Source organism: Pantherophis guttatus, chromosome 5, assembly GCF_059756535.1.
Source record: "Pantherophis guttatus breed Tessera chromosome 5, ASM5975653v1, whole genome shotgun sequence".
In the NCBI taxonomy this organism is placed as follows: domain Eukaryota; kingdom Metazoa; phylum Chordata; class Lepidosauria; order Squamata; family Colubridae; genus Pantherophis; species Pantherophis guttatus.
In genome coordinates, this window is record NC_142067.1 from 5,708,910 (window position 1) to 5,731,089 (window position 22,180).

The following is a 22,180-nucleotide window of genomic DNA, read 5'->3' on the forward strand; positions in this document are numbered from 1 at the left end:
GAGGGAGGGAGGAAGGAAGGAAGGGAAAGAGAAAGAGGGAGAGCGAGAAAAAGGGGGAGACAAAGAGAAAGAGAAGGAGAAAGAGGGAGAGGGGAAGAAGGAGGGAGAAAGAGAGAGAGAAAGAGAGGGGGAGAGAGAAAGGTAAAGGGAGAGAGAGAGAAAGGGAGATGGAAGGATGGAGGGAGAGAGAAAAAGGGAGAGGGAGAGAGAGAGAAAGAGGGAGGGAGGAAGGGAAGAAGGGAGAGAAAGAGAGGGAGAGAGAGAGGAAGGGAGAGAAAGAGGGGGAGAGAAAGAGGGAGGAAGGGAGAGAGAAAGAGAGGGAGAGGGAACGAGGGAGAGAGAAAAAGAGGGAGGGAGGAAGGGAGAGAGAAGGAGGAGAGAGAAAGAGGGAGAGAGAAAAAGAGGGAGGGAGAGAGAAAGAGGAGGAGAGAGAGAAAGAGGGAGAGGGGGGAGAGAGAGAGGAAAGAGGGAGGAAGGAAGGGAGAGAGAAAGAGCGAGAGCGAGAGCGAGAAAAAGGGAGGGAGAGAGAAAGAGAGAAAGAGAAGGAGAAAGAGGGAGAGGGGAAGAGGGAGGGAGAGAGAAAGAGAGGGAGAGAAAATGAGGGAGAGAGAAAGAGGAGGAGAGAGGAGAGAGAGAAAGAGAGGAAAGAGAGGGAGGGAGGAAAGAAGGGAGAAAGAAAGAGGGAAAGCAAGAGCGAGAAAGAGGGAGGGAGAAAGAAAAGGAGAAAGAGGGAGGGGAAGAGAGAGAATGAAGGAGAGAGAAAAAGAGAGAGGGAGGCCCCTTATATGTGGGGTGCCACAAGGATCGGTCCTCTCGCCCCTTTTGTTCAACATTTATGTGAAGCCGTTGGGCGAGATCATCCGTGGTTTCGGGGTGGAGTACCATCAGTACGCTGACGACACTCAGCTGTACATCTCCACCCCGGATCACCCCAACGATGCCCTTGAAGTGATGTCCCGGTGCCTGGAGGCCGTACGGATCTGGATGGGGAGAAACAGGCTCAGACTCAACCCATCCAAGACCGAGTGGCTGTGGTTTCCGACATCCCGATATAGTCAGCTGGTGCCATCGCTGACTATTGGGGGCGAAGTATTGGCCCCCACGGAGAGGGCTCGCAACTTGGGTGTCCTCCTGGATTCACGGCTGTCTTTAGAAGAGCACTTGACGGCCGTGACCGGGAGGATTTTTCATCAGGTTCGCCTGATTCGCCAGTTGCGTCCCTTTCTGGATCGGGACTCGTTACGCACGGTCACTCATGCCCTCGTCACCTCCCGTCTGGACTATTGTAACGCTCTCTACATGGGGCTCCCCTTGAGGAGCACTCGGAGGCTCCAACTGGCGCAGAGTGCGGCCGCGCGGGTGGTGATGGGAGCGACGTGGCGCTCCCATGTAACGCCTCTCCTGCGCGAGCTGCACTGGCTCCCGGTGGTCTTCCGAGTGCGCTTCAAGGTTTTGGTCATCACCTTTAGAGCGCTCCATGGCTCAGGACCTGGTTATCTACGGGACCGCCTGCTACCACCAATAGCCTCCCACCGACCAGTACGCTCCCATAGAGAGGGGCTCCTCCGGGTGCCGTCGGCCAAACAATGTCGACTGGCGGCCCCCAGGGGGAGAGCCTTCTCTGTGGGGGCACCTACTATCTGGAACGAGCTCCCCCCTGAGATACGGAGGATTCCGGATCTGCGTACCTTCCGTCGCACGCTGAAGACGTTCCTATTCCAGCAAGCCGGCCTGACCTAAACTTCTCCTCTTTTAAATGGGAATTTTAAATTTGGTTTTAAATTATTGGGGTTTTAAATATGGTTCAGCCAAATTTATCTAACTTGTTTTATTTCTATTTTAAATTTTGTATTGATATGTTTTATTTCATGGCTGTTCACCGCCCTGAGTCCTTCGGGAGTAGGGCGGTATACAAATCTAATAAACTAAACTAAACTAAACTAAACTAAACTAAGGGAGAGAGAAAGAGGAGGAGAGAGAGGGAGAGGAAAGAGGGAGGGTGGAAGGAAGGAAGGGAAAGAGAAAGAGGGAGAGCGAGAAAAAGGGGGAGAGACAAAGAGAAAGAGAAGGAGAAAGAGGGAGAGGGGAAGAGGGAGGGAGGGAGGAAGAGAGAGAGAGAAATCTAAACTTTAAAAGAAGGCAGAACTAATCCAGAAGCGAAGTAATTGTTTGCCCATCAGCGCAATTCAGATTGCGCCAGGCTATAAAAATGATTAAACGAATGAATAAACGAACGATTATTTTATAAAACTTAAACCAAAACCCTGAAAGATTATTAAATGAAGGAACGGGTGAATACGGGGGGTCATTCTATAAAAGCTAAAAGCAGAGTCTGACAGAGGGCATCTCCCCTCTTACCATATCAACACAACCTACCATGATCTAAAAACCAACGTTTCTCTCAACCTTAGCAACTTTAAAGCTGTCCGGACATCCAACTCTGTTGGCTGGGGGAGGGTGTGTGTGTGTGTGGGGTGGATTCTGGGAGTTGAAGTCCACACCGCTTAAAAGTTGCTAAGGTATCTATTTGCCCATGTCTCAACAGCGGCGAGAATGGCATTTGCCCAACTGTGGAAAGATGCAGATACGCCCCCTGACCATCTGATAATAAATAAGATTCTTCGATGTGCTGAGATGGACAGGTTAACATATATCTTAAAAGATAAGAAAGACTCAATATATAATAGAAGTTGGGACAGATGCTTTGTCTGGCTTAAAAAAAAGGTTAAACCTAGGAGATAGGTGATAAAATCGTCTTATTAGATTAAATAGATACTTAATAGGCTATATAATTCTTTATAATTTTGGGAAAAACAGGCCAACTGTTTTGCAGATAGTTAAAAGAACTTGATTGTATTGAAATGTTTGGTTAGGATGATATTAGTTAATATTAACTGGAGAGTGAGCTTAACTCTCGGTTAGTCGTGTTTGTTGTTTCGTTTTAAGTCTTGTGTTTATGTGTTCCGACATTTCATTTCTTATACTGTTTTCCAATCACTATTTTTTTTTTAATTTGATTTTTATTATAACATATAGTGATACATTCGGTACATTTTCGGTTCATTGGTGCAATTATATACATATATACATCTACATGCATTATTACTTGTCTTTTATTTGATATTGTTTCTTAAAGCTAGATTTAATTTCAAAACACTTAAAGATAATGGTGCTCAACTCTCTAAGACTAAATATAATACTATTCATATAGATTTTGTTAATTAATTAATATTTAATCTCTATTTCCTTCTTTATTTCTTTTCCCCATCCATTCGTACCACATGTCCCACACGCTAATAGTTTTTTCCAATCACTATTATGTGTTAATTTTACTGTAAATATTTAATAAAGATATTTAAAAAAAAAAAAGTTGCTAAGGTTGACCTTCCAAAACTGGATCAAAGAAAGAAGGGAAAGAAAAAAAAACCCATTAAAAACTAACCGCTTTTTGGCCGGGATGCCAATCCCCACCGACCTAAGGCATGATCTAACAATAGGATTAGTTAATTCTGATTTCTTCCAACTGGAAGGGGTAGTAGGGGGTGCCCACCAGCTCTTAATTATCCTAAAGGACAAGAGATTTCTTTTTTTTCTTTAATTCCCCAAAGAGAAACAGCCTCTATTCCCCCCCCCACCCTCTGACCTCTGCATACCAAAAGGCTTAGTTTAAGAGGTTAATCCCTGCCAAGACCCTGTTTTCTCCAGATTATTGGGTGGGTCAGGCTAAAAACACAGCCAGCCCATAAAAGAGCAGTCCATGCTGGCCAGTTATAATCGGCTCTTGCAAGTGAATAAATAAAAAATTTACAAGCGTATTTGGTGGCATTTTCCAGCTTAGGTCTTGGAAACTCATTTGCAAGTCAAAGCTCCCTGGATCGTCTACCGTAGATGCATTTATACAAGTAGTCCTCGACTCAGCAACAGTTCATTTAGTGACCGAAGCTACAAAAAAGTGACTTAGAACCAGGGTGGATTTGATTTAAATCGAGTTGATTTAAATCGCAATTTAAATCATGATTTAAATCACTAGTAAAAAGGCTTGATTTAAATCAACTCGATTTAAATCACAATTTTTAAAGAGCAACTGTCATCTCTGCTCCTCCTTTGACCCGCTGTTGACTCACCGATAGTCCCAGTGTTGCAGAATATACAGCCTCCTGCTACATAACTAAGCTCCATTTCATGCTGAAGAAACTAAATTATTTATGTATCTTAAATAGAAATCTTACGATAGATTTTTACCCCAAAAGTTTTTTATTAAAATAAATTCGATAAAAATCAGAAAAATCCAATTTAAATCAAAAAAATCTGATTTTTTTGATTTTTTTAAAAAAAATCATTGATTTTTATCCACCCTGCTTAGAACAGTTTTTTTTTCACAGTTATGATTTTTGATCATGTGAGCCAGACGCTTGGCAATTTGGTTCATACGTGCGTCCCAAGGTCACGTGATTTCCACACACACACCCCTCTCTTGCGGTCTTTTGACAAGCAGAGTCAACGGGGAAGCCGGATTCACTTAACGTCCGGTTTACTAACTTATCCACTGCAGTGATTCACGGAACAGCCGTGGCAAGAAAGGTCATTCCTTAACCAAGGACTCACCGAACAACAGAAATGTTGGGCTCAATTGTAGTCCTAAATCCGAAGTTTGTGGGTGTTCCAACACTAGAAGTTTGTAAGAAGAGACAGGATAACCATTTGTCTGAAATGGTATAGAGCCGTAATGGCGAACCTATGACACGCGTGCCACAGGTGGCACGCGGAGCCATATCTTGCGGGACCGCGGGACCGGTACTTGCGGGACCGCCTACTACCACCAATAGCCTCCCACCGGCCGGTACGCTCTCATAGAGAGGGGCTCCTCTGGGTGCCGTCGGCCAAACAATGTCGACTGGCGGCCCCCAGGGGGAGAGCCTTCTCTGTGGGGGCACCTACTATCTGGAATGAGCTCCCCCCAGAGATAAGGAGGATCCCGGATCTGCGCACCTTCCGCCGCGCTTTAAAGACCTTATTATTTCACCAGGCGGGCCTGGCCTAATTTTCTCCCTCTTTCATAAAAGATTTTTAATTTTTAAATATCTTTTAGTATTCTATACATTCAATTTTAAAATTGGTTTTAAATAGTTCGGGGTTTTAAATTTGTCGGAGCCAAAATTATTTAATTTGATTTTATTCTACTTTTAAATTTTGTATGGATGTGTTTTATTGTTTGGCTGTGCACCGCCCTGAGTCCTTCGGGAGTAGGGCGGTATAGAAATCGAATAAAATAAAATAAATAAAAATAAAAATATCTGTGGACATGCATTGCCCTAGCTTAGCTCCAGCACACATGTGCGTGTCGGTCAGCTGATTTTTGGGCCTTTCAGGCCGACCGGAAGTCAGGAAATAGACCATTTCTGGCCTCCGGAGAGCCTCTGGGTGAGTGGGAAGGCTGTTTTCGCCCCCCCACCCTCCGAGGCTCCTAGAAAGCCTCTGGAGCCTGGGGAGACCAAAAAACATGCCTTTCGGTCCCACCAGAAGTTGGGAAACGGGCCGTTTCTGGCCTCTGGAGGGCCTCCAGGGGGTGGGGAAGTCCGTTTTCACCCTCCCCAGGCTCCTAGAAAGCTTCTGGAGCCTGGGGAGGGCGAAAAATGGGCCTACCTGGCCCACTGTGCCATCGCGTGCCAAAAGCTGGGGGAGCGTGGGGGAGTCACGGGCGCATGCGTCGGGCAGCAGGGCGCATTGAATTATGGGTGTGGGCACACGAGTGGCAGGGGAAGGATATTGCAAAATCTCCATTCCCACCCCGCTCTGGGACCAGCCAGAGGTGGTATTTGCCGGTTCTCCGAACTACTCAAAATTTCCGCTACCGGTTCTCCAGAACCTGTCAGAACCTGCTGGATTTCACCCCTGCCTTGGAGGTCTTCTAGTCCAACCCTCTGCTTAGGTAGGAAACCCTGGCCTACACCATTTCAGACAAATCGTTATCCAACATCTTCTTAAAAACTTCCAGTGTTGGAGCATTTACAACTTCTGGAGGTAAGTCGTTCCACTGATTAATCGTTCTCACTGTCAGGAAATTTCTCCTTAGTTCTAAGTTGCTTCTCTCCTTGATGAGTTTCCATCCTTTGCTTCTTGTTCTACCCTCAAGTGCTTTGGAGAAGAGCTTGACTCCCTCTTCTTTGGGGCAGCCCCTGAGATATTGGAAGACTGCTGTCATGTCTCCCCTAGTCCTTCTTTTCATCAAACTAGACATACCCAGTTCCAGGAACTGTTCTTCATATGTTTTAGCCTCCAGTCCCCTAATCCTCTTGGTTGCTCTTCTCGGCACTCTTTCTAGAGTCTCCACATCTTTTTTTTATATATCTTGGCGACCAAAACTGGATGCCGTATTCCAAGTGTGGCCTTACCAAAGCATTATAAAGCGGTATTAACACTTCACGTGATCTTGATTCTATCCCTCTGTTTATGCAGCCTAGGACTGTTTATTACCTCTCCCACACCCGTTTTGCTCTTGGGCAGAGAAGTTGTTAAAAAAAAAAAAAAAATCCAGCAAAGCTTCAAGAAGATGGGCAGGAGATAATGAAAAGGAGTTCAAGCCATCAACAAGCCCAGATCATCAATAATACAATAATGTCATCAGCCTACTGCAGAGACTGAGCAATGCTTTTTTTTTTTAAATGTTTTTTTTTTTGGCCTGTTAATTAGCAAGCAGCGAGATTAACAGCTTTCATCTCTCACTTACTCTGGAGAAGGTTTTTTTTTTTTTTTGATAAAGAGATAATAGCCGAATACATCAACAGCAGCAGCAACTCTGTTATTCAAGTCCATCATTTCCTTCCTCCGCGGGGGGGGGGATGCTTTTGCCCTCCCCAGGCTCCAAGAAAGCCTCTGGAGCCTGGGGAGGGCAAAAAACAGGCTTACCGGGCTGTTGTGGCACGTCAGCTACCTGTGTGCTGCATTCTTTGGAGTCCGTAGCTGGGGCCCACCCTGCCATCGCATGCCAAAAGTGGGGAGAGTGCGGGGGGGGGGGTTTCGTGCGCACATGCGTGGGAGGGTCGCATTGGATTATGGGTGTGGGCACGCACACGCGTGACCTCCTGCGCTCCCCACGCTTTTGTCACGTGACGGCAAAAAGGTTAGCCATCGCTGTCCTAGGCCAAGTAACTCACAGAATTGTTGATACTGGGGAATAAAGGAAGATGGGCTATAGATATTAAAAGGAAAAAAAGTACTGAAAACAATACGTAGGAATTATTCCACTGAAATTAACCAGAATGCTATGTAGCTTCGTAGTCTCTTCCCTGATCAGCACAGAAAGTGATGGGTTAAAGTAGCAGTTGAAAGTAAGCCAACGCAACCTAATTGTAGTAGTATTCCTGTGTCTAGTGATATAATCAACAAATACCTTTACAATCAGGATGAACATAAACATTTGCAACCCCCCCTTCATGAAATACATACTCTATTTATGGTCCCTGACTGTGGAGTTTGGCAAGTACCCTTCGGATCTTCGTCCAATTCAAAAAAATTTTTCAAAGGAATCATCTGAGCCAGGGCAGTTAGCACTAACCCCGGAGAAATTGTCATCTCTTTGTCAGTAACCAGATCTCTACTTCTGAACTCATTCACTTGTGGATGTGAATCCAGCAGTCAACCAAGTTACCTTTCGCATGTCTGAAGCTGGGGGATTTTCGAGACACTTAATCAATTCTGAGGAGGAGGGGGGGGGAAGGAAGGAAGGAAGAGGAAAGAAGAAAGGAAGATGAGCAGGAGACAGAAGAAAGGAAAGGAGGAGAAAAGAAGAAAGGAAAGAAGGAAAGAACGAGAGAGAGAGAGAAAGAAAGAAAGGAGGAGGAAAGAAGGAGGAGAAAAAAGAAAGGAAAGAAGGAAAGAACGAGAGAGAGAGAGAGAAAGGAGGAGGAGGAAAGAAGAAAGGAAGAGGAGGAGGAGGAAGAAAGAAAGAAAAAAGGAAGGAAGGAGGAGAAAAGAAAGGAAGATAAGGAGAGAAGAAAGGGAGGAGGAGGAAGAAAGAAAAAAGAAAAGAAGAGAAGGAGAGAAGAAAGGGAGGAGGAAAGAAGAAAGGAAGGAAGGAAGGAAGAAAGGAAGGAAGGAGGAAAGAAAGGAAAATAAGGAGAGAAGAAAGGGAGGAGGAAAGAAGAAAGGAAGGAAAGAAGGAAGGAGGAGGAAAGAAAGGAAGATGAGGAGAGAAGAAAGGAAGAAGGGGAAAGAAGAAAGAGAGAAAGAAAGAATGAAAGAAAGAAAGTGGAGAAAGAGGAAAGAAGAAAGGAAGGAGGAGGAAAAAAGAAAGGAAGAGGAGGAGGAGGAGGAGGAGGAGGAGGCAACTGATGTATTGATGCTCCAACCTTAAGGGTTTAAAATCCCAGAGTTTAGATTTTGTACTTCTACTGAACTGCTGTTTACTTTCTTACCTTGTCATCTTTGATCAGAATATCTTGCCTGCCACTCTCCCAGGTGAGAAACATTAGCGGGAGAATGAATGACACCCAACTTTGCAAAGAAGGAAGATCTGGTTATGCAACACAGATTCCCCCCCCCTTCCTTTCCCTTGAAAATTCCCCTTCCTGCAACCCCCTTTCCCAATCTGCTCTAACCAATGCCAAGCCCCCACCAAGCCACTCTTGGCACACAATGGCAAAAAGGTTAGCCATCACTGCTATAGAGCACTGCACACCAGAACAACTAGACACAAGGACAGTTTTTTCCCGAACGCCATCACTCCGCTAAACAAATCATTCCCTCAACACCGTCAAACTATTCACTAAGTCTGCATTACTATTAATCTTCTCATGGTTCCTATCACCCATCTCCTCCCACTTAAGACTGCATGACTGTAACTTTGCTGCTTGTATCCTTACAATTTATATTGATATTGTTTCCTCGTATGATTTGATTGCTTATTTGTTCCCTATGACTATCATTAAGTGTTGTCCCTTATGGTTCTTGACGAATGTGTCTTCTCTTTTTATGCATACTGAGAGCGTATGCACCAAAGGCAAATTCCTTGTGTGTCCCATCACACTTGGCCAATAAAGAATTCTTTTAAAAAAAAATAATTTTTATTAAACATTTTTTTAATACGGACAAACAAACAACAACAAAACACACAAAGAAACAAACAAAAATCCATCTTTACATCTTCTTTTCAACATTTTCGCATCGGTAATCTATATTTATATTTATACATTTTTCTCTTTCTTATCTTAATCTATCTAGTAAAGAGTTCTAATGAATTCTAGAATTAATTCTAGAATTCTAATAAAGAATTCTATTCTATTGCACTCCAGCAATCTCTCTGGGTTTACCACGCATTCTTTCAATTCCCAAGGAAAAGCATTCGAAGGGAAATTTCAAACCAAGCGGGCAGTTTTTCTCGCAGAATTGCTCCCGTTGAAAGATAGGGGGGTGGGATTCTCTTCTGGGGAGGGGGGGGATTGTTGGGGGGAGGAACTTCTCCTGTCTTGTGGAGACACTTGGAAAGACCCCAGCGACCCCAATGTGTCAAGCAAAGTCGGTGGAGAATTTCAAAAGATCAACTGCACAGTGGCACTGCTAACCCTTTTTCAGCAACCGGCAGGAAGCCGCAATTCCGTTTTCCCCGCCTGGTTGTAAGGCAACCCTGTTGGATATAAACCACTTTATCGGACAAAGAGACACTTGGAAGCCAATTTGAATCAGGCAACGATTGTCTTTAGCCTCGGGGAGGCCCAAGGTAGAAGGAATAAAAGGGTATTAGATAAGGCGCCCCGAATTCCAGCAAAAAAACCCCCCAGAACAGCGGTTGAATGGTGGTTAATGATTTTTAAAGCTGATTTTTACTGCAGCTTTTGAGCATCCTTGCTGCTTCTTAAGAGTGTCCTGCTTTTTTTTTTTTATTTCATGGATTTTTGGAGGCCTGCCTGAGATGTTTTTGTAGGAGCCGGGGGGAAAAGCAGGAGAATGCAAAAGCCAGGAATTTAAGTATCCAAGGAAGGATGTCTAGGGAGATTCTAGATACACACGGTTGTCCCAAAATGCCTTTTTTTTTTTCCCAAGAGGCAATTGGATTTTCTTGGTTTTTATTTTGAAGGCATTTCGCTTCTCATCCGAGAAGCTTCTTCAGCTCTGACCGGATGGTGGGGAATGGAAGGATTTATGTTCCTTGCAGAGGGTTGGTTATTTGCATCCTTTTTTCTTTCTTTCTTTTTTTTTTTTAATATTCTTTATTTACATTTTTCGTTAAAAAACATAGAAACAACACATCATAAAAAGATAACACACAAAAAAACAAAACAACAATAAACATACATACTTCCTTGCTTCTTTGCAGTACCTTAATACATAAATGTTCGGTACTGTATCTCTACATTATAATCCGGGGAAGACAAAACAACTTACATGCCTTAATATATCAATTAGGTCTGTCCGACCTCACTTATCTTATATAGGATAGGTTTCTCAACAGATATCATTCCTCCTCTAAAATGGGATTTACTTTCCTCTTTTCTAGCCATTTATAAAATTTATCCTATACTAAACCTCCCTATAATTGCTCTCTCTCCTTTAATTTTTTGGTTAATGTATCCGCTTCCGCACAGTCTAAGATTTTTTTAATAATAGCCTTTGCAATAATTTGCATCCTTTTCCAAAAGGGCGTATAGTCAAGGCGATGGTTTTCCCAGTTGCAATGGATGACTGGGAAAGTTGGACCATAAGGAAGGCTGAGAAGGCCAAAGAATGGAGGCCTTTGAACTCTGGTGCTGGAGAAGACTCCTGCGAGTCCCTTGGACTGCAAGGAGATCCAACCGGTCAGTCCTAGAGGAGATCAACCCTGGCTGCTCTTTAGAAGGCCAGATCCTGAAGGGGAAACTCAAATCCTTTGGCCACCTAATGAGGAGGAAGGACTCACTGGAGAAGAGCCTAATGCTGGGAACGATGGAGGGCAAAAGAAGAAGGGGACGGCAGAGAAGGAGGTGGCTGGATGGAGTCTCTGAAGCAGTCGGCGTGAGCTTCAATGGACTCCAGAGGATGGTAGAGGACAGGAAGGCCTGGAGGAACGTTGTCCATGGGGTCGCGATGGGTCGGACACGTCTTTGCAACTAACAACAAAAGAGCAGGACTGTCAAACTCTAGGCCCATGGGCCAGATCTGCAATATGGTCAAATCCGACCCGTGGAGCTGTTTTGGTCTAGCCAATGCAAAGAGGAAACATCAGGCGAGCATGGCTTCGGCCCAGTCTACCCAATGCGAAGCGGAAACATGCCAGCAGTTTGAGCAGTGGTGTCAAGCTGGCCACGCCCACCCAGTTGGCCACACCCACCCAGTTGGCCACACCTACCCAGTCGGCCACACTCACCCCCCCTCCCCCAGAAGTCAACCATAACCCTGATGCTGCCCTCAATGAAATTGAGTTTGACACCCCTGATTGAGAGAGTTGTTGAGGCCACCTGGAAGTTTATCTTTGAGTTCCAAGAAGGCTCCACACCAGTGGTGGGTTCCTTCCGGTTCGGCTGAGCCGGTAGCGGTGATGATATGACGTCACCGAACTGGTTCTCTTTGTTCGGGAGCTGGGCCCTCCCGCCCCCCCCGCCCTGCGTTATTCTTACCTTTTATTTGGCCCCACCCCCAATCTATTGCTGCCTCCTGAATCCCAGCTGATCGGCTAAAAGGGAAAAAACTCTTTAAACTCTTGCCGCGGGGCTTCAAAGGGCCGCACTACAGCTGATCAGTGTTAAAAGGCAGTGTGGTGGTAGACCGGTGCCTCCAAAAACAAATGAGTAGACTGGTGCCTCCAAAAACAAATGAGTAGACCAGTGCCTGCAAAAATAAATGAGTAGACCAGTGCCTGCAAAAATAAATGAGTAGACCAGTGCCTCCAAAAAGAAATGAGTAGACCAGTGCCTCCAAAAAGAAATGAGTAGACCGGTGCCTCCGAAAACAAATGGGTAGACCGGTACAGCTCTGCAAGCAGTTAAAAGCCTGGTAGACCAGTACCTCTGCTAAATCCTAAAGAACTGTCACATGCCCATCAAGCCACGCCCACAAAATAAGCCACGCCCACAGAACCGGTAGTAAAAATTTTTAGAACCCACTCCTGAGATAAACCTCTTCTTATCATAAAATGGGGCAAAACTCACTTAACGAACGTCTCGCTTAGAAACATAAATTTTGGGCTCAATTGTGGTCCGAGGTCAAAGGACTACCTGTATCTATAAACATGATTCTATTGATGGCGACAGGATGCTTACGGAGGAGGTCTCGTGAGGATCTCTTCAGGAGAGTCAAACTTGCAATGACAGGTAGTCCTCGACTTACAACGGTTCACTTAGTGACTGTTCGAGGTTACGTCGGCACTGAAAAAAGTGACTTATGACCGTTTTTCACACTTACGACCATTGTAACATCCCCATGGTTACGTGATTTACATGCGGATGCTTGACAACTGACTCACATTTATGACGGTTGCCGTGTCCTGTGATCCCGTGATCTCCTTTTGTGACCGTCTGACAAAGCGAAATTCAATGGGGAAGCCGGATTCACTTAACAACCGTGTGACTAATTTAAGAACCGCAGTGATTTACTTGACAAACCCAGCAAGACAAGTCGTAAACTGGGGCAACGTTGAAGTAGGTTTTGCCTCATTTCACAACCTTTTTTGCCGCAGTTGTTAAATGAATCGGTGCTGTCATGAAGTGAGTGACACAGTTGTTAAGTGAATCTGGCTCCGCCATTGACTTGGCTTGTCAGAAGGTCGCAAAAGGGGTCACGTGACCTTGGGACACTGCATCCGTCATAAATATGAACCGGTTGCCGAGCCTCTGAATTTTGATCACCTCACCTGCAAATGGTCGTAAGTGTGAAAAAACAAGTCATGTCACTTTTTCCAGTGCTGTTGTAACTTCGAACGGTCACTAAACGAATTGTTGTAAGTCGAGGAGTATCTGTACCAGATTTCAAGCTTGATCAATGGTATAGGACCGTGATGGCGAACCTATGGCATGCGGGCTAGAGGTGGCATGCAGAGCCCACTCTGTGGGCATGAGCCAGAGGCGGTATTCAGCCGGTTCGGGCTGGTTCACCCGAACTGGTAGTGGAAATCGCAGTCTGCAACCTTAAACACTCAAAGAGCCATTTGGACCCGTTTCCCACAGAAAAGAAAACACCGGGAGCCACAAAACCTGGGTGGGTGTGGCCAACTTGACGTCACTCACTTCCACCAGTCACATGACTCCATAGCCACACCTACCCAGCCGGTCATTAGGGCAGAGAACCGGTTGTTAAAAAACACCGGGAACCACAAAACCCTTTTGACCCTCTCTCTCTCTCTCCCTCCCTCCCTCTCTCTCTCTCTCCCTCCCTCCCTCTCTCCCTCCCTCCCTCTCTCTGTATCTCTCTATGTCTCTCTCTCTCTCTCCCCCCCCTCTTTGTATCTCTCTGTCTCTGCCCTGGCTGCTTCTCCATTCCCCGCCGTTGCCCTTACCTTCTCAGGCCAGGCGAGGGGTGATTGGGAGGGGAGGATGAGGGGCGGAGCCAGCCAGTGGTGGGATCACCCGACAGGGAGCCACAGCAAAGGACCCAAAGAGCCACATGCAGCTCTGGAGCCGCAGGTTGCTAACACCTGCTCTATACCGTCCTATTTAGCCATGCTTTTGAGGCTGGACACATGTGCGGAAGGCGTGCGAGCGAGCAAAGTACATGTGTGGAAGGATGTGCACATGCGTGGATGAGTTCACATTTGCAAACCAGTAGGGAAAATAAGTTAAATCCACCCTTAGCACGCGTGCCGTCACCAGCTGCCCGCCGTCCGAGTTCCGCCGGGTTTGTGTTGTGGCCCGCCAGCGGCCTGCGCGGATTGTGGCTGATCCCGATGAAGAGGAGGCTGGTGTGGTGTCGCGACAGCAGCCTGCACAGCCGGCGCTCGCGTCGGACAGCGAGGAGGCTGAAGAGGATGTGGTGCCAGAGGCAGAGACTCAGCCAGGGGCTTCAGAACCTCCAGAGGCTCCTTCAAGTGGAGAGAGCGAAGTGGAGGAATCTCTCCTCAATGCTCAGGCACGCAGAGCTGCCAAAAGGCAGGAGTGGCTACTCAGGAGGAGGAGGTCTCCTCGAGAGTAGGGCTTGAGGATAATTGGCCACTCCCTTAGCCTATTTAAGTCGCACGCATTTAGTAATTTCTTGCTGGAAACAACGTGTAATTATTACAGAGCATTTTGGAGAGTGAGTGTCTTATCGTATCTTGTCTTCTGGGCTGGTTGCCAACCTTTGCCGGACTTTGGTTTATTCTTGCTACTTAATAAATTTGATAAGGACCGTTGGTGTGTGTCAATATCCTCGGAAATCTGGAGCTGGGGCAGAACAGTTTGTGTGAAGAGCAGCTGGTCTTCCGGAGTGCCGAAACAGTTGTCTGATGCGCATGCTCTCTTCTGGATTCCGGAGCTTCGGCGCGCACACACTCCAGTACCATCACTTAGTGCCTGAAAAGGTTAACCATCACTGGTATAGGATGTCTTGCTTGAGCAGCGGGCTGGACTAGAAGGCCTGATTCTGATTCTGAAAGCCGGTTTTTCTTACGAACCTTGGTGGGGCCTTGGTGGATAACCTGGTTATCTATGGGACCGCCTGCTACCACTAATAGCCTTCCACCGGCCAGTACGCTCCCATAGAAAGGGGCTCCTCCGGGTGCCGTCGGCCAAACAATGTCGACTGGCGGCCCCTAGGGGGAGAGCCTTCTCTGTGGGGGCACCTACGATCTGGAACGAGCTTCCCCCGGAGATACGGAGGATCCCGGATCTGCGCACCTTCCGTCGCGCGCTTAAGACTTTTTTATTCCATCAAGCTGGCCTGGCCTAAATCTCCCCTTTTTTAAATGTAAATTTTAATTTGTTTTTAAATTATGGGGTATTTTAAATTCAGCCAAATTATTTAATTCGTTTTTAATTTATTTTAAATTTTTGCATTTATGTGTTTTATCTTGTGGCTGTTCACCGCCCTGAGTCCTTCGGGAGAAGGGCGGTATAGGAATTTAATAAAATAAAACAAAATAAATAAATAAATTTGAAGACAAGATGGGTCAGGGGTTATGTATGGAGGGCATGGCTCCGATGGATGAAGCCAGCTTCTGGGCCATCAGACTTGTGAAAACAAACCTGGTTTGGCTTTCTAGTGACTCCAGAAGTTTTAGTAAGAGCCAGCTGGGTTTGGAGCTTCCCCATCTGTCCCCTGGTCATTTGTGATCATTTGATGAAATCTCCAGGCACAACCAGAATCACAGCAGGGGACCAGAGGAAGGAAACCTCAGGCTGAACCCTGGAACAGCTGGTTTTCCAATCCAGCAATTCTTAATTCCTTTTTAAGACATCCCCCCCCCAACCCCACAAATGTTTACCCTCTTCACGCCTTCGCCTCTCAAATAAGTGGTGAAATGCAAAAAGGCTTTTCTAACACCTCTGGGGGAAATAGAACTATGACTATCATTAAGTGTTGTACCTTATGATTCTTGATGAACGTATCTTTTCTTTTATGTACACCGAGAGTGTATGCGCCAAGACAAATTCCTTGTGTGTCCAATCACACTTGGCCCATAAAGAATTCTATTCTATTCTATTCTATTCTATTCTATTCTATTCTATTCTATTCTATTCTATTCTATTCTATTCTCTATATTCGATATTCGATATCCTACTCTACTCTACTCTACTCTATTCTATATCTTACTCTACTCTACTCTACTCTATATCCTACTCTACTCTACTCTACTCTGCTCCTACTCTACTCTACTCTACTCCTATGCTATTCTATTCTATTCTATTTTCTATATCCTAGTCTATTCTACTCTACTCCTATTCTATTCTATTCTCTATATTCTATATTCTATATCCTACTCTACTCTACTCCTATTCTATTCTATTCTATTCTCTATATTCTATATTCGATATCCTACTCTACTCTACTCTACTCTACTCTATTCTATATCCTACTCTACTCCTATTCTATTCTATTCTATTCTATTCTATTCTATTCTATTCTATTCTATTCTATTCTATTCTATTCTATTCTATATTCTATAGTCTATATTCTATATTCTACATCCTACTCTACTCTACTCTATTCTATTAGCAGAGCTGCTAATATTTCCTGAATTGCCAGACCACGTCATGCACATGTTAAGGATGAATCAATAACACACAACTTGGCTCACTTCCTTGAGTTATCTGTCCAGCAAAAAAACAACAACAACAACCCAAAGCACTCATATTATTTGTTGCTTCTCTACTGTGATACAGGGAGTTCTCAAATCACGACCGCAACCGAGCCCAAAATTTACACTGCTAAGTGAGAAACGCGCAAAGTGAATTTTGGTCCATTTTACGGCTTTTCTTGCCACAGCTGTTAAGTGAATTGCTACGGTTGTTAAATTAGTTAACACGGTTATTAAGTGAATCTGGTTTCCCCATTGACTTTTGCTTGTCAGAAGGTTGCAAAAATTGGTTGACACTGCAAGCGTCATAAATACGAGTCAGTTTCCAAGCATCTGAATTTTGATCGTGTGACCATGGGGATTCTACAGCGGTCGTTAAGTGTGAAAAAACGGACATAATAAGTCACTTTTCTCAGTGCTGTTGTAACTTGAATGGTCACTGAATGGACTGGTTGTAAGTTGAGGATTACCTGTAGAGACATCCAAGATCTTATACAGATGGTATTCCTTGCAGTCAGAGAATGTTTAAGTGATGTAATTGTTTTAAACTTTAAAAAAAATATTTTCCCCTTTGTAGAATAACATTTCTTAAATTGGGAAACTCAAGGACTGAAAATTCTGCTCCCATATATTTACCTGGTCTTTAATCTACAGTAGTGGCCAAAATTGTGGAAACCTTTTGGGAAAAGTGTATTTTCTAAAACTAGCTAATAACATCACTATCTTTTGGAGTAGTACCATAAAATTATATATCAATGGAAATATAATTTAATCAAGAATGTAATGCAATGACTTTTATGAAGGATTTGCTCTTAGAATAGCAGTTACAGTATAAAGAAGAAAAAGGAAACACATAGAAAAAAAATGAGATATACAAAAATGATCACCATAGAAAAAATGAGACATGAAAAAATCATCACCATGTCAGTTAATACTTTGTTGGGTAAGCTTTAGCATGAATTATCGCCTTACAATGTCTTCCCATGGAGTGAACCAAATCTTTTAGTTCTGCAGCTGTTCTAATGTGAAACCAAGATTGAATGATGGCTTCTATTAACTGGGTTTTAGTGCTGGGTCGCTTCTGACTAACTAGTTTCTTTAGTCAGCTCCATAGATTTTTCAATTGGGTTAAGGTCTGGGCTATTCCCAGGCCATTCCAGCAGTGGAATAGGATTATCTTGAAACTCCCCCCCCCAAAAAAGTGCTGTTATTAGGAATTAAACCTCAAAAATACACTTTTCCCAAAAGGGAACAACTTAAGTGTTTAATAAAGGGATCTTTCTTGGACTATTTATTAATGTGTTCTATCTATCATCTATCTATCTATCTATCTATCTATCTATCTATCTATCTATCTATCTATCATCTATCTATCATCTATCTATCTATCTATCTATCTATCTATCTATCTATCTATCAATCAATCTATCAATCGGTCATCTATCTATCTATCTATCTATCTATCTATCTATCTATCTATGTATGTATCTATCTATCAATCTATCAATCTATCAATCTATCTATTTATGGCAACAGGACTCTCTGGATGCAAATTCGCACATCATTATATCCCAGCAATGGGGATACCCGGAATAACAAGATCATTAAAAAGATTCTATAATAAAACACAAATCATAAATGAAATGCAGACACACACAATTCTATATAACGGGACTTCTCATGAGACATCTTCCTTCTGCCCATTTTAATAAAAGTTGGATCTTATCTCGGGCGGAAGTGCAGCATCCATTAAAGATGCTTTAAACATCCTCCAAGCTCACTCTTTCAAACAGAAACTGCAACAAGATTACAAATATGACATTTTGTTTTCTTTTAAAAATCGACGCTTTCTGAAAATCGAAGAGACAGAAGCTGCAACAATTATCACAAAACTTTTTTTTTTAAAATCTCCATTTTCTGCAAAAATGGGACAGGAGTTGCAAGGATGATGATAAAACTTTTATTTTTTTTTAATCTGCATTTTCTAAAAGTCGAAGAGACAGGCCTGAGCCTTGTTGTGTTAAATAAGGATTTCTGAAAAAAAAAAATTAAAGTCTAATCCAGTTTGGGGGGGGGGGCAGGCAAAAGAGTCACCAAAGCAAATAACAAAAGTTTTTCAACATTGTGTGAACAAACAGTAAGAGCTGTCGAATAGGGAGACTGATGGCTTGGGAAGGTTTTTTTAATAGCAAAACCAACATTTTACTTCTAGTTGTGAAAACAATTAACAGCCTCTTTTCTCCCTGAGAATCAAAACAGAGCCAAAGATTACCAAGAAGGGGAAATTGAGATCGGGTAGCAGCAGCAAAATGCACTAAATTTTAACCTTCATCCATCAGGTTTTTTCCCCCTTTTTGAAACGAAGGCGATGCTAGCTGGTTTCCCTCTAAGGCAAATTATTTGCACCCATCGCATTCAATGCACCCCGTTAATGCAAAATAATAATCATAATATTAAAAAAAAACAAAACCAAATCTCATCTTTCCATCGCTTCCCACATTGCACCCAACCCGAAAAAGCACGCCGGGACACATTTTCAAGCCATGCAACAGGAGCCTTCGTTTTTTTTGCAAAAGTTTGCAAAAAGCATCACACAATGGGATGCATCGTCACCCCGTTTTTCTCTTTGCAATGGAGCGGCAGAACCGAAAAGCCCCCCACCCAAGCCCCCTCCCCAGTCATGCAACAATGACAACAACATCAAAAAGGGAGCCCCCCCCCAATTCCCCAAACCTCGCGCTTTGCAATCGGGGCTTCTGTTTGGAGGAGGAGGAGAAGGACGAGGAAGAAGAAGAGGAAGAAGAAGGAGGCGGTGGCGAAGGAGGGAAGGAGAAAGAAGGAGAGGGAGAAGGAGAAAGAAAGAGAAGGAGAAGGAAAGGAGGAAGAGGAGGAGGAAGAAAGAGAAAGGAGAGGAAGGAGAAGGAGAAAGGAGAGGGAGGAGGAGGAGAAGGGGAAGGAGAAAGAAAGAGAAGGAGAAGGAGAAGGAAAGGAGAAGCAGAGGAGGGAGCAGGAGAAAGAAGGAGAGGGAGAAGGAGAAGGAGAAAGAAAGAGAAGGACAAGGAAAGGAGGAGGGAGAAGGGGAAGGAGAAAGAAAGAGAAGGAGAAGGAAAGGAGAAGCAGAGGAGGGAGAAGGAGAAAGAAGGAGAGGGAGAAGGAGAAGGAGAAAGAAAGAGAAGGAGAAGGAAAGGAGGAAGAGAAGGAGAGGAGGAGGAAGAAGTGGAGGAGGAGGAGGGAGAAGGGGAAGGAGAAAGAAAGAGAAGGAGAAGGAAAGGAGGAAGAGAAGGAGAGGAGGAGGAAGAAAGAGAAAGGAAAGGAAAGAGAAGGAGAAGGAAGGAGAAGGAGAAAGGAGAGGGAGGAGGAGAAGGGGAAGGGGAAAGAAAGAGAAGGAGAAGGAAAGGAGAAGGAGAAGAGGAGGAGGAGGAAGGAGAAAGAGAAAGGAGAGGAAGGAGAAGGAAGAAGGAGAAGGAGAAAAAGGAAGAAGGAGAAGGAGAAAGAAAGAAGGAGAGGGAGGAGGAGAAGGGGAAGGAGAAAGAAAGAGAAGGAGGAGGAAGAGGAAGAAGTGGAGGAGGAGGAGGAGGGAGAAGGGGAAGGAGAAAGAAAGAGAAGGAGAAGGAAAGGAGGAGGAGAAGAAGAAGAGGAGGAGGAAGGAGAAAGAGAAAGGAGAGGAAGGAGGAGAAAAAGGAAGAAGGAGACGGAGAAAGAAAGAAGGAGAGGGAGGAGGAGAAGGGGAAGGAGAAAGAAAGAGAAGGAGGAGGAAAAGAGGAGGAGGAGGAGGAAGAGAAGGCAAAGAAAGAAGAAGAAGAAGAAGAAGAAATAAAATAAAATAAAAACAAAAACCCAGAGGATGCACAACCCTCGCTCAGTTTCCCAAGAGGCGGGAAGAAGATGCATCCGCCCGGCAACATCATCATCATCCCTTAAGTAAGCAGGTAGGTAGGTAGGTAGAGGCCACTCACCATTCGATGGGAGAGAGAGGTTTCCAGAGCCACTTTTAACTAAGAATGAATTGGGGACAAACTCTTCTTCGGAGTCAGACTCCTGAGTTGGCTGGGCGACACCATCGCCTAGCAACCTTCTCTGGCTCTCATTGGCTGGCGGGGAGGGGGGTGGGGAGGGGGAGGGAGAGGGGGAGGGCTCCACGGGGGTGGAGGAGGCAGATGAGCAATGCAAGGGGGGGCCTGTGGAACACAAAACACAAAACACAAGACAGAACATAAATAACAGAAACTTTGCACCCAAACCGGGAAATCAAACACATAAAGGGGAAAATTATAAATATAAATATATATATATATATATATACTTGCATGCACATATATATATGCACACATATATATGCACACATACGCACATGGATATAGAAACTGACATCTCTCCGTACAGAGCAGACACCTGAAGCATGCCACAAAGGTGGAACGTTTTAAAATAAAAAGTGGAACATTTTAAAATAAAAGACAAAACGGGACACCGGAGAAAGTGGTTTCAGCTTTCCGGGGGGAAAAAAGAAGGGGAGGGGGCAGGCCGGATTGCAAGGTGTGGGGCGAGAGAGAATATTTGCAAAAGTGGCAGCCAAATCTGGCCTCGTGCAATTTGTAGGATGCTGCAAAAGAAGCTTGCAAATCTCTTGCTAGGAAAAACTGAAGTTTTTCCTAGCAACAGCTAGGCTCGGATGTCATCGACAAATCAAATAATATGCCACGATAAACAAACAAAAGGTATTGAGGTTGGATTAAATCATACGTCTGGGTGATTTCTAAGCCAACCAATCGGTCCCTCTAAGGACAGGTTGAAGATTGCAACAGCACGGAATTGCATGATGAAACTGGTTAGTAAGAGGCCGGCGAAGATTTCAAAACCAACTTTGGAGAGGTGTCGTGTTTTTTTTTTTTTAAAAAAAAGATGCATCAGAGGAGAAAAGAGGGGAAAACATAGAAACTTTCGTGGTTGAGAGATGTGAGATCGTCTGGCCGCGTTCACATGTAACTTTAAGCCAGGTTTTTTAAATCGTGGATTTCCTGTGCAGTGCCCTGGTTTGAAATCGAGGGGTTAAGCCAGCGATGGGATTCAAGTAATTTAACAACCGGTTCTCGGCCCTAATGATTTCTTCCAACAACCAGTTTGCCAAACTACTCAGAAAGTTAACAACCGGTTCTCCCGAACTGGTGCGAACCGGCTGAATCCCACTACTGGGTTAAGCCCAAAGGAAGCAAATCCAGGAGAGTGGGTTTGTGTTATATTGTGAACCAGAGCATTTAATTTTTTGGAAAGAAAAATAGGGGATGGGGGAGACGAAACCTAGTTTGTCTACTTATCCTGGTTTTTGTCGAAAAAGCCAGGATAGGTAGCATCTCTCGAATGAAGGCCATCAGATGTCCATGCAGCTTACAAGGCCCTTCACACAATGGGAAGAAAACCAGAAAGCTAGGCCTGATTGATTAACTAAGCCAGGTTGGTCAGGGTTCATGTGTCCTGCTAAACCACGAATCGTGGTTTGCGAATCAGACACCACGTTCCGACCACAAGAAAAAAAAAGGAAACTTTTGGCATTCTGCTTGAAGTTCATCCGGGGGTCTTTGGAGGTTGCTAAATCTGAAATGTAGGAAGTGAGGTGAGAACAGGAACTGTTTGATGCCCTCGAAAAAGTCAATAATTTTTTTGACCTGTCCATCAAAAATCTATTGACCTGTCCATCAAATGCAAGAAACCGAAAAAAACGTATGGGTAGTCTTTGATTTTATGACCAAAATTGAGCCCAAATTTCCAATGCTAAGGTGAGTTTGGCCCCATTTAACAACCTTTTATCACCGTCGTTAAGTGAATCACATGGTTGTTAAGCGGATCTAGCGTTCCCCCCCCCAGTTGCACAGCAACAGAGTTTCGATCATGGGGATGCTGCAAAGGTTGTAAGTGTGAAAAACGGCCGTAAATCCCTTTATTTCAGGGCCACTGTAACTTCGGTCACTAAACGAACGGTTATAAGCCGAGGACTAACTGTGCTGTAAG

General features: G+C 44.4%; 1 protein-coding gene across 13 annotated transcripts in view; it reads right to left on the bottom strand.

Annotated features, from left to right (window-relative positions):
- The window catches only part of TENM4 (teneurin transmembrane protein 4), a 626,114-nt gene that overhangs the window by 216,496 nt on the left and 387,438 nt on the right, over positions 1-22,180 (bottom strand). For 11 of the 13 annotated variants that reach the window (XM_087895780.1, XM_087895775.1, XM_087895776.1 and 8 more), the window contains one exon: positions 20,134-20,355. The exons of the other annotated variants lie outside the window; for them this stretch is intronic. In XM_087895780.1, coding sequence (XP_087751906.1) covers positions 20,134-20,355 — 222 coding nt within the window. The remainder of the gene's footprint in view (positions 1-20,133; positions 20,356-22,180) is intronic. 13 annotated transcript variants of the gene reach the window in all.